The sequence below is a fragment of the Capricornis sumatraensis genome, chromosome 23 (genome assembly GCF_032405125.1).
Source record: "Capricornis sumatraensis isolate serow.1 chromosome 23, serow.2, whole genome shotgun sequence".
Taxonomy (NCBI): Eukaryota; Metazoa; Chordata; class Mammalia; order Artiodactyla; family Bovidae; genus Capricornis; species Capricornis sumatraensis.
In genome coordinates, this window is record NC_091091.1 from 36,432,304 (window position 1) to 36,445,291 (window position 12,988).

General features: G+C 39.2%; 1 protein-coding gene across 1 annotated transcript in view; it reads left to right on the forward strand.

The window, feature by feature from the left end:
• Nucleotides 1-12,757, forward strand: part of ATRNL1 (attractin like 1) — a 785,280-nt gene extending 772,523 nt beyond the window's left edge. The window contains exon 29 of the mRNA XM_068961441.1: nt 12,633-12,757. Within this exon, the coding sequence (XP_068817542.1) occupies nt 12,633-12,757 (125 nt within the window). The remainder of the gene's footprint in view (nt 1-12,632) is intronic.
• The last annotated feature ends 231 nt before the right edge of the window (nt 12,758-12,988 follow it).

The window sequence follows — 12,988 nt, forward strand, 5'->3', positions numbered from 1 at the left end:
GGGTTCGGGTCCTGCCATGACCACCAACTGTGTGCGCCTGAAAGTCATTCAATCAGTCTGTGGCTTGTTCTGGCCATCTGTGAAGCAAGGATAAAAATAGCTTCCTGGCCTACTTCAACAGAACAGTCTTAAGGAACAACCTAGATAATTAATGTAAAAGCATTTTTAATTCTAAAAAATGGATGCAAGTTAATTATTAGTGGTGTCTTTAATAGTACAAGCAGTATTAATATAATGTTTTCTTTATTATTGTCATTCATCTATTTTGCCATTATCACTTTCAGTTATTTTGACATTCCTTAATGAGCAGGCAAGACACCCAGGTCATTCATATGTTCATGAGCAAGTTCTCATGTTTAGTATCCACAGTATCAAAATAATTGACTTCAGTTCTGAATAAAGTATCACCTCACAGACAGTATTGCTCCCAAGTGATACTGTCTGTGAGTCTTTAAGTCTGTCTTTCTATCAAATTTTTCCCCTTCCTTTTTCATTCCACATGATAGCTATACTGGTTTTTGAGTGAATTATTGAATGAATGAGCCTAAAGGATAGAGAAAAAATCTTGAACACCCAATGTTTTGTTAATTTCCTATTTAACGTCAGATTTCCCACTGTTGATGATGATGATGGTCATGGACATGTTTGAGCTTTTATATGCCAGGGACTTCTCTAAGCCCTTCACATTCAATCCTTACAGTAACTTAGTCAAAAGAACACATGACCTTGATTCACTATAATGTAAACATCAGGAGCTACAGAATCTTTTATGTCTTGTCTGTCTTATTAGCTTAACCCTGATGGACCAAAGCAGTACCTGGCATATAGTAGGTACTCAAGAAATAATAGTTGAATGAAGTGATCTGCTGTTGAAACAACTTTTTGATCCTTAGGAATTTGGAGTTTTCTGAACATTTATGATTTGATTGTGATTTCTTATTATTGGTGGTAGTATCTTAATATTCTGAGCTTCCCAGATGGCTCAGGGCTAAAGAAGCCACTTACCAGTGCAGGAGACACAGATTCAGTCCTGGGTTGGGAAGATCCCCTGGAGTAGGAATTAGCAACTTACTCTAGTATTCTTGCCTAGAAAATTCCATGGACAGAGGAGCCTGCCGGCTTGCAGTCCACAGGGTCAGTGGGATATGAGTGAGCACACACTCACATACACACACACACACAAAAGAACTTTATTATTCTATTATTGCAGTGATTAGCTCACTTTGTTGGAAAAGGCAATGGCACCCTACTCCAGTACTCTTGCCTGGAAAATCCCATGGGTGGAGGAGCCTAGTGGGCTGCAGTCCATGGAGTTGCGAAGAGTCAGACACCACTGAGCGACTTCACTTTCACTTTTCACTTTCATGCATTGGAGAAGGAAATGGCAACCCACTCCAGTGTTCTTGCCTGGAGAATCCCAGGGATGGGGGGAGCAGGGGGGGCTTCCATCTATGGGGCCACACAGAGTCGGACACGACTGAAGCGACTTAGCAGTAGCAGCTCACTTTGTATAATGCTCTATAGTTTATAAAATACTTTCACATATAATTTCATTTACTCTAAAGCAAACAATGACATGATACTACTAGAAATGCTAAAATACAGTGTCTCTACATAATGGAAAATAAAATATTGCAATGTTTATAAAACTGCTCTGGTTCAGTTTCTTCAATAAGCAGTATGCTCTTAAATTAAAGATAATTAGGGCTTAAAATAAGGGATTATCATATAACAGATTTTTAAATTGAATTAAGAAAATACTAGGATATATTTTCCCTGTTGGCTTAGAAACGGAATTCTCAATTAGAAATTTACTTAAAAGCTTGAAGAGGCAGCTGCAAAGCTGGTTCTTACAGTGTTCGTGACTCTAAAAAAAGAGTCACAAAGTATTTCAAATGAGTCAATAAAATTTCCTAGTATATAATTAAAATCAGAACTGAAAGGATCTAAGAGAAACTTTGCTTGTGAAGAACCATGAGGATTTGCCTTAAACAATGACTTGAAACAGTACTCTCCATGATCTGTTCAGCTCATTCCAATGAGGAAACAGTTCATACAAAATTCAGGAAGTGCTCAGCACTGTGGTGCTCAAGCAAGATTACATTTTGTAGAATTTTATAGTATGTATTTAAATGAAAATTTAAAATATTATGATGTGTTAAAGGCCAAACAAAATTTTATAAACCAGAAGACAATAATCATTTGTATTTAAACACTGGCATCTGTAGTTATCACTGGTTTTTAGTAGGTGAAGGGAAATCTCTCTTTAACTCTCAGACAAATATGACTAGTCCATTTGTCATTCCAGTATCTTCAGCACTTGAAGTATTTCAATTTTTGTTCAACAATGTAACCTTTGGAGTTTTGCCTAATAATGACTTCAGCGGTGCTGGCCTTCCAACAGACAAATTAAAATGGAAATGCATATTTTCTAATTATGCATCCAGCCCTAGTTGCCTGTTGGCAAGGGTGGCCACACTGAATATTAAATTCAGTCTGCACAATAGCACAAGTCTTTGTCACACCAAAGTTTCCCAAAGTCACTTTCTTAATCGTGTGAAGGATAGCCAAGACTCCGATCAGTAGTATGTAGCTGTATACAATCAGAGGGAAAGCATTTAAACATCCCAGCATGGTATTTCCATTTAAATCTGATTACAGTGAAATAAAACTGTAGCCATTAAAGGTTTAGAAGAACTACAAATACAAGCCGTAAAAGAAGACAGATAGTAAATGAGGTAGTAAAACATTCCAGCAGGGCAAACAGTTTACAGCACTCATTCAAGTCTTCCTGAAGCAGGCTGTGCAATTCACTACAGACCCAGAACCATTCCCTGAGCTCCACTTAAACCTGCAATTAACCTTTCACGCCTAATGAAGCTGTTTTCTTGGAAAATTAAAATATATAGTGGTGCCTGCTCTTACACAGACTTGGGAGGAGAGCATTTCAAAATGAATGACTTTTCTGAGGCTCTGTTCAAATGTAAAATGGAAGTGTGATGTTTGTACATAAAGCCAGAGTGTTCTTTCCAAGGCAATTTCATTTGATGTGCAGTATTTTATTACTGTACTTATTAATTGTTCTGCATAATTGTAAAAAAAACAAACAAACACACATCAGTAATTTTGTGATTAGATTGTTACTGCTGGCACCTACTAATACCATTTCACTTCCATTAGAAAAAGCTAACGTTTTACTCAAGATAGCTAAATTCCTAATGTTTCTCCTTGGTGGTTTTTATCTCAAACTTTGTGGTCTTAGAAGGATATATTTACCATTTAAATTATTTAGCTGGTACTCATTTCCATTGCTTTCTCTTTTGGGCGTGTCTGTACACGTTTACTGATAAATGAAGTTCTTAAATTTAAGAGGAAAACATAGTTTGTTAATCCGAGGTGCTGAGTAAAGGCCTGGTTTGGGTGCATCTTCTTCATGTTCTAAATATCTCTGGTAGCTCTTGCCATGCGAACCAGTGACTACTAAACAGTGCCAGTGTTCTAAAAGAAATGTGCATGGCCCCAAAGAAGCCTGCTTTCCTCCCAGCTTGCTCCACCCTGGTAAACCAGGGCAGCCTTGCTGACGCTCCCCATTAGCAAGCGCCAGTTCAAAATGCCAAGAGGCCATGGAAAATGGAATCGGAGATAGAAGATGGCACCTTCTCCCTTATAAGGTTGATAATTCATATTTTAAATAATCTAAATATCATAGTATCTGGTATATAAGAACTAAAAGTGCAAAAAGGTAAAGCTTATAATAAATATTTAAATCCCAGCATATGTATTGAATCTCCTGGCATATTTTGATGTAAATTTTGCTAGCCTGTAGTGTCTGTGCATCATCTTGACATGGTAAATGAAATTCCTTTAGACCACCAGTCTAAAATAATGAATTGTTCCCCAGTTAATTGTATTGCTTTGATAACAAGAAACTGTGCTAGGCCTAGAGAACACAATAAGTGGATTTCATCAGATGATTTGTGTGACTTTTTGAAAAATGATCTTCGGGAGTGACCCGCTTTTAATGGAACATGGGGCGTGCGCCACTGCGCAGCCTCCTGCCAGGAGGAAGTACTTTCTCCTGCGGCTCTCCGAGTGTGGCATCATCACCAGAAAAACCTCTCACTAGGAAAAAGTTCCTAGCAAAATCTAAACCAGGAGAAAGCATTTGCTTCAAAGACCGATACGGAGACCTCATTTCTAAGTTGCTTTGATTTTCTTGATGTACGTTTTCTTAACAATCCAGGAAAGATCTCAAGCTGCCTTTATTTCCTCGTTGCCAGTGTGACAATAAACCAAGACCAACCAAATTAGAAGCAAAGACAGCTCATTCAGAACTTGCTACCCAGCGAGGGAGTCATCCATCATTGCTTGCTTGCACTGTGGCAGAGACGTGTTGTTTAGTTGTTAAATCACGTCTGACTCTTTGGCGACCCCAGACTGTAGCGTGTCAGGCTTCCTCTGTCTATGGGATTTCACAGGCAAGAATATTAGAGTGGGTTGCCATTTCCTTCTCCAGGGGATCTTCCTGACCCAGGGATCGAATCTGCATCTCCTGCAATTCAGACAGATTCTTTACCACTGAGCCACTGGGGAAGCCCAGCGAAGACTTAAGACACAGGCAAATGTGTGCAAACATTCTATAATGGAAAAAAAGAGAGGCCTTCAAGTATGTGCTTCTTGGAGACTGTTGGCACCGGAGAGCTGGAAGGCTAGAGGCGGGCTAACCAGAAGTGGGCATCCTATGTGGTTGGTTGTGTGTTTAGTTGCTCAGTCATGTCCAACTCTTTGCAACCCCATGGATGCCTGCCAGGTTCCTCTGTCCATGGAATTCCCCAGGCAAGGATACTGGAGTGGGTTGCCGTTCCCTTCTCCAGGGGATCTTCACGACCAGGGATCGAACTCGGGTTTTCTGCATTGCAGCCAGATTCTTCACCATATGAGCCACCAGAGAAGCCCGTATGGTTGGTTAGGGATATATATTTACCTTTCTCCGTCTATGGGGTCGCACAGAGTCAGACACGCCTGAAGCGACTTAGCAGCAGCAGCAGTAGGTCCTAAGTTGAAAACAGGGACAAAAATTAGGGAAGCTGTCAGTCATTAATCAAGTCCTGACTTTTCAGGGCTCATTGTTACAGGGGTAATTGTTTGACACCTTGAATTGTTACTAAAGATAGCAGTCTGATTCCTATAAGCCTGACATAGCAGGTGGGGTTCTTGGGCTGGTGATTGTAGAGAAGAGGTTGGTTTCCTGTGCAGGTTGCTACAGCCTGTGAGCCAGAGTTCTGTTTTCATAGATTATCTGGCCATTATCTGTATCTTTAGTCTCTTACCAGCATATAACTGTTCCATTTTCTGGGAGAAGGGAGGCAATATTTTCTTTCTTTAAAGAGCTACTGATTTGACTTCCTTTTCTCAATTAAGAAAAGTAGGTTCCTTACAATAAATATGCTGAAAGGTAATGACAGAAATTAATTTCCTTCTCTCTCTTTTTTAATGAGTCCTTCACACACTCATTAAATTTAAGACAATTTAAGAAGATAGGATTTTTGTCTCTCCAGTTTACTTTTGTGACCAGGGCCTCTTACAGGTTGAAGGAAGACCTATCAATTTCGGGATTATTGTTGCAATGTTTAAAAGTTCTTCATATATGAGTGGGCTTCCCAGTGGCTGAGTGGTGATGAATCTGTCTGCATTGCAGGAACCCTAAGAGATCTGAGTTCAATCCCTGAGTTGGGAAGATCCCCTGGAAGAAGCCTGGCAACCCACTCCAGTATTCTTCCCTGGAGAATTCCAGGCAGAGGAGCCTGGCAGGCTGCAGTCCAAAGGGTTGCAAACAGTCGGACCCGACTGAAGCAACTTAGCACACATACACACATATATGAAAATATGAAAAAATACAAACATAATAATAAAAACTTACACTTAATTTAACACAAGGCACACACACATGCATGCAGTTATTATGATGATTGTGCTGTTTCTAATTAGATTACAGTATTTAAATGCAGAAGAACTCATGGTGTGCCACCAGTTGTGTGGTCCAGTGAAAGGACTCAAGCTTAAATTTGAATAAAAGCATCATTTGGCCCATTAAGAAGATAAGACCTGGGCAGATGGCCCTCTGAGTATCCTCTATGAGTATACATGGTGGTCACTCAAACATCACTGCCTGGAGGAAAGCACAGTTTCTTGAATACAAATTGCTGTTAATGTAGAATCTGAAAATGCAATCGGTTGTTCAGTTTTCATAAGAAAGGATAAAAAGCTGTTAAATTAGAAACAAGCGTGATTTGTCATTTTAGTTTCCAATTAAGGACTGAAATATGGTTTATGACTGATTAGTTTCAACTGAATGTTTCTAAGCTTGCAAATCATTAGTAAACCCAGACTTCACATTCACATACCCCAAAATACACAGATACAGTCACAGTTTAGGATTAGCACAACATTTCCTGTTTGGGCCACTTAAACTGCTTACTTCTTTCTAGGCCATGTGTCTTCTTTACGGAAAACAATGTTTGCAGCCGCATGTGAGTGGTCTCTCTAGGCCGTGTATCTTCTGTATGGAAAACAGTGTTTGCAGCCACATGTAAGTGGGAAGGTGTTATTCCTCAGGGCTCTTTGGACGAGGTCATGCAATAGTTTAATGAATAACATGATTTCATATTTGGATGCTGTGATCATCAGAATTAGTGTAAGTGGTCTCTGTCCACATTAAAAAAGACACGTATTATTTTTCATATTTGGCTGTTTCTGGATAAGATGGTGCCAAGGATGAAATAACAGAAGGTTGTAAATTTTGACAGAAGTGTGCCAGGAGATCCTTGGAAACTTAATGCCTGTCTGAACAGAACTGTCACTTAGCACAACCATGGTCTGTTTTTTTTGTTTGTTTTTTTTTTTTAAAATAATGTGCTTCAACTCTCTCCCTTAAAGAAATAACAAAATAATTATTTCTTACAGCAGAGTAAGTGGTTAAAACGTCCATTGTTACACTTCAGAAGTTCATATGGGCTCTTCGTAGGTCACAAAAGCAGTTTTTACTTAAACTTTGAACCTGTGAGCTTGCGTTATCTCTAAGAAACTCAGGATAGTTGTTTAATATCCTAAAAGAGTAGTTTATTTAGCAGCAACTCTTAAAAGGGAAATATGGAAATTATCAGCCTAGCCAGTGATTAATTTTTTAATCCCTTCCCTCCATAACACCATTCATTTCTCCTTCTCCATAAATACCTTCTCTTCTGTTTCCAAATGTACCTGAAACTCTGTTTTCCTTTTAAAACTGTATGAACTCAGATCATCACATGCATTCACCTAGATCTCATCTGACCCTACTGCTTCCTCTGTGTACCAGCTTACTTACTTCTTTCCATTGACAAATGTCATCAACATAGAACTAATATCTGTTGGTCACACTCCCTCTCACCTCATTACCTGCCGAATTGTCTGGCTTCCATTCTCAGCTAAGTACGGAAATGACTCCAGGATCACCAGAATCATCCTTGAGCAGATCCAAAGGCCTCTATGGCAAGCCTCACCTGCTGGCCCCTTGTTTACTTTATGCAGATGACATGAACCCCCCTTTCCCTTGATTTCTACAGCACACTGCTGTGCAGGAGACTAGTTGACCTTCTTATAGTGCCCATTTCCCCTCACTGGCATTCTTTTCTGTTCATAAATTTCTGGAGTTCTGTTCTTGCCAGATCATATTTGAGACTTATCTAGTATGCATTGACCCACAGGAATAAAATAATTCAACAACACCTCGCATAGCATGAAATTCCAATGTGAGGTCTTCCTCTAAGAGCAGCACATTGAGAAGGTGTCTGTGAGAGCTCAGGGACTGGTTCAACTCAATTCAGAATCAAGTCTCCAAGACCTTGTGGAAGGGAAATTGGTGCCTTCTTGAAGCAAGCAGTCTCGTCTCATGTATTAGTATGGGGATTAGGCACATCTCATTTTATTCAAAAATTCTATGGAAGTCGACAGAAACTAAAATGGTTCTTATATAGCTGTGATAAACCAGGGTATGAGGGTGACCCAAGACAGATGGGTCATGGTGGGGAGTTCTGACAAAACGTGGTCCACGGAGAAGGGAATGGCAAACCACTTCAATATTCTTTCCTTGAGAACCCCATAAACGGTATGAAAAGGCAAAAAGATACGACACTGAAAGATGAACTCCCCAGGTCAGTAGGTGCCCAATATGCTACTGGAGAAGAATGGAGAAATAACTCCAGAAAGAATGAAGAGACAGAGCCAAAGCAAAAACAGTGCCCAGTTGTGGATGTGACTGATGATGGAAGTAAAGTCTGATGCTACAAAGAGCAATATGGCATAGGAACCTGGAATGTTAGGTCCATGAATCAAGGCAAATTAGAAGTGGTCAAACAGGAGATGGCAAGAGTGAGCATTGACATTTTAGGAATCAATAAACTAAAATGGACTGGAATGGGCTAATTTAACTCAGATGACCATTACATCTACTACTGTGGGCAAGAATCCCTTGGAAGAAATGGAATAGCCATTATAGTCAACAAAAGAGTCTGAAATGTACTACTTGGATGCAATCTCAAAAATGACAGAATCATCTCTGTTCATTTCCAAGGCAAACCATTCTATATAACACAGTAATCCAAGTCTATGCCCCGACCAGTAATGCTGAAGAAGGTGAAGTTGAACAGTTCTATGAAACCCTACAAGACCTTGTAGAATAAACACCCAAAAAACATGTCCTTTTCATTATAGGAGACTGAAATGCAAAAATAGGAAGTCAAGAGATACCTGGAGGCAAATTTGGCCTTAGAGTACAAAATGAAGCAGGGCAAAAGCTAATAGAGTTTTGCCAAGAGAATGCTCTGGTCATAGCAAACACCCTCTTCCAACAACACAAGAGAAGACTCTACACATGGACATCACCAGATGGTCAATACCGAAGTCATATTGATTATATTCTTTGCAGCTAAAGATGGAGAAGCTCTATACAGTCCGCAAAAACAAGACCGAGAGCTGACTGTGGCTCAGATCATGAATTCCTTACTGCAAAATTCAGACTTAAATTGAAGAAAGTAGGGAAAACCACTAGACCATTCAGGAATGACCTAAATCAAATCCTTTACAATGATTCAGTGGAAGTGACAAATATAGTCAAGGGATTAGATTTGATAGAGTGCCTGAAGAACTATGGATGGATGTTCGTGACATTATACAGGAGGTAATGATCAAGGTATCCACAAGAAAAAGAAATGCAGAAGGGCAAAATGGTTGTCTGAGAAGGCCTTACAAATAGCTGTGAAAAGAAGAGAAGTGAAAGGCAAAGAAGAAAATGCAAGTTCCATTTGAATGCAAGTTCCAAAGAATAGCAAGCAGAGATAAGAAAGCCTTCCTCAGTGATCAGTGCAAGGAAATAGAGAAAACAATAGAATGGGAAAGGCTACAGATCTCTTAAAAAGTTAGAAATACCAAGGGAATATTTCATGTAAAGATAGGCACAATAAAGGACAGAAATGGTATGGACCTAAAAGAAGTAGAAGGTATTAAGAAGAGGTGGCAAGAATACACAGAAGAACTGTACAAGAAAGATCTTCATGAACCATATAAGCATGATGGTGTGATCACTCACCTAGAGCCAGACATTCTGGAATGTGAAGTCAAGTGGGCCTTAGGAAGTGTCACTTTAAACAAAGCTAGTCAAGGTGATGGGATTCCAGTTGAGCTACTTCAAATCCTAAAAGGTGATGCTGTAAAAGTGCTGCACTCAGTATGCCAGCAAATTTGGAAAACTCAGCAGTGGCCACAAGAATGGAAAAGGTCAGTTTTTTTTTACTGCACAGTTCCAATCATCTCACATGCTAGCAAAGTAACACTCAAAATTCTCCAAGCCAGGCTTCAACAGTACGTGAACTATGAACTTCCAGATGTTCAAACTGGATTTAGAAAAGGTAGAGGAACCAGAGATCAAATTACCAACATCTGCTGGATCATCAAAAAAGCAAGAGAGTTCCAGAAAAACATCTACTTCTGTTTTATTGATTATGCCAAAGCCTTTCATTGTGTAGATCACAGCCAACTGTGTAAAATGATCTTCAAGACATGAGAATACTAGACAACCTTACCTGCCTCCTGAGAAATCTGTATGCAGGTCAAGAAGCAACAGTTAGAACTGGACATGGAACAACAGACTGGTTCCAAATTGGGAAAGGAGTACGTCAAGGCTGTATATTGTCACCCTGCTTATTTAACTTCTATGCAGAGTACATCATGAGAAACGCTGGGCTGCAAGAAGCACAAGCTGGAATCAAGACTGCTGGGAGAAATATCAGTTACCTCAGATATGCAGATTGATACCATGCTTTATGGCAGAAAGTGAAGAGGAACTAAAGGGCCTCTTGATGAAAGTGAAAGAGGAGAGTGAAAAAAGTTGGCTTAAAACTCAACATACAAAAAACTAAGATTGTGGCATCTGGTCCCATCACTTCATGTCAAGTAGATGGGGAAACAATGGAAACAGTGAGGGACTTTATTTTCTTGGGCTCCAAAATCACTGCAGATGGTGACTGCAGCCATGAAATTAAAAGATGCTTGCTCCTTGGAAGAAAAGTTATGATCAACCTAGACAGCATGTTAAAAAGCAGAGACATTGCTTTGCCGACAAAGGTCCATCTAGTCAAAGCTATGGTTTTTCCAGTAGTCATGTGTGGATGTGAGAGTTGGAGTACAAAGAAAGCTGTGTGCCAACGAATTGATGCTTTTGAACTGTGGTGTTGGAGAAGACTTTTAAGAGTCCCTTGGACTGCAAGGAGATTCAACAAATCTATCCTAAAGGAAATCAGTCCTGAATATTCATTGGAAGGACTAATGTTGAAGCTGAAACTCCAGTACTTTGGCCACCTGGTGTGAAGAACTGACTCATTGGAAAAGACCCTGATGCTGTTAAAGATTGAAGGCAGGAAAAGGAGATGGCAGAGGATGAGATGGTTCGATGGCATCACTGACTCGATGGACATGAGTTTGAGCAAGCTCCGGGAGTTGGTGATGGACAGGGAAGTCTGGCATGCTGCAGTCCATGGGGTCGCAAAGAGTCAGACATGACTGAGCGACTGAACTGAACTGAACTGAACTGAAACCAGGGCATTGGATTCAGCCATTGCTTGTATAAATTTAGGAAATGCTTTACTATTTCTGTACATATTAACACATGTTCCTGTCAATTAGTGGACAAAACAATATTCTTCATTACTTTCGATAGCTAAAGATCCACTTTCATGTAGATATTTGACTGATAATACTAATGATCTTTTTCTTATATTTAAGACATTCATTCACTAAATTTCTACAAGTTGTCTTTCTCCTATGTGCATTTCACAGCTCTATCCCTAGGGTACTTTCTTACCTCTTAAAAGCAATGTAAGAGAATGAAAAGACAGACAACAGTCTGGGAGACAATATTTGCTAAATCTGTATCTGAAAAAGGACTGTTATCCAAAATGTAAAAAAAAAACTCTTAAAATTCAACAATAAGAAAACAAACAAGAAAATTAAAAATAGACAAAAGGTCTGAATGGATACCTCACTAAAGAAATGTGTGCATATGACAAATAAGTATAGGAAAAGATGTCAACATCATATGTTATTGCTGCTGCTTCTGTTTAGCCGCCAAGTTGTCTCCAAGTCTTGTGACCCTATGGACAAACTGTAGTACCTCAATACAATAGAATATTATTTAGCAATAAAAGAAATGGGTCATCAAGCCAAAAAGAGATATGGTGGAACTTAAAGGAATATTGCTAAGTGAAACAAGACAGTCTGAAAAGGCTACATACTGTATGAGTCCAACTATATGACATTCTGGAAAATGCAAAGCTATAGAGATATTTGAAAAAAAGATCAGTGGTTACCAGAAGCTCAGGGGAAGGGGAAGGATAAACTGGTAAAGCCCAGGAAATTTTTAGGGCAATGAAACTATTTTGTATGATGCTTTCACAGTGAGTATATGACAGTATGCATTTATCAAAACCCATAGAACTTTGTGTACAGCCCAAAGTGTGATCCCTAATGTAGACTATAGACTTTAGTTAATAATCATGTATCAATATTGGTTCAACATTTCTGTAAACCTAAAACTACTCTAATTTAAAAAAAAAACAATAATATGCTGACTTTTGTTATATACACACACATACAACCAGTAGTAACACTGAAAGTTCCTTATACTTTTAGAACACACTTGTGTTTGGACATAGAAACAAAGGTGTGGAGTCATAGCCACACTGATTGTGGTGTTTTGTCACACAGCAATTTGATTGTCCAAAGTCAGAGTCAGTTTATTTTGTTAGGTCCTTGTTCTTCATGTATACAGTTCATATGTCCAAGGTTAGAAATATTTTTAAATGTAAAAAAGAATGTATTTATGCATATAACTGAATCACTCTGCTGTATAGCAGTGATTATTAAAATGTTGTAAGTCAACTATGTTTCAATTGAAAAAAAAGCAAAACAAGATATAAGTAAAGGGTAGACCGCTTGACAACTTCCAGTAAACAGCTGAATATAAAACAATACTAAGGCCACCACTGTTGCCATCCCCAAAATGTCTAACCAAACATTTACCTGCCTTTTTCCTCTTCTTCCAGGCCTTGCAATTGCCAGTGCCCTAATAGATATTTCACAGCAGAAGCCTTCAGATAGTAAAGACAAAACTTCAGGAGTCCGAAATCGAAAACACCACCTCTCAACGCGTCAAGGAACTTGTGTCTGAGAAACAGAAACTGCTCCTGTACATTCTGTCATGTTTGACTCTGTAAATGGCTTCTATTAAAGGCTGGTCCAAGGCCTCAGTTTTCACGGAGACAAATCTCTGTATGGTCCCAGGGCCCAAACACAGTTCCCTCTGAAAGGGGAATGACCCGAGTGGCCAAAGAATGTTCATGAGTTTTATAAAATTAATAGTATTGATGGTCACAGGTGATAAAGTTAGTTTTTACAGCTA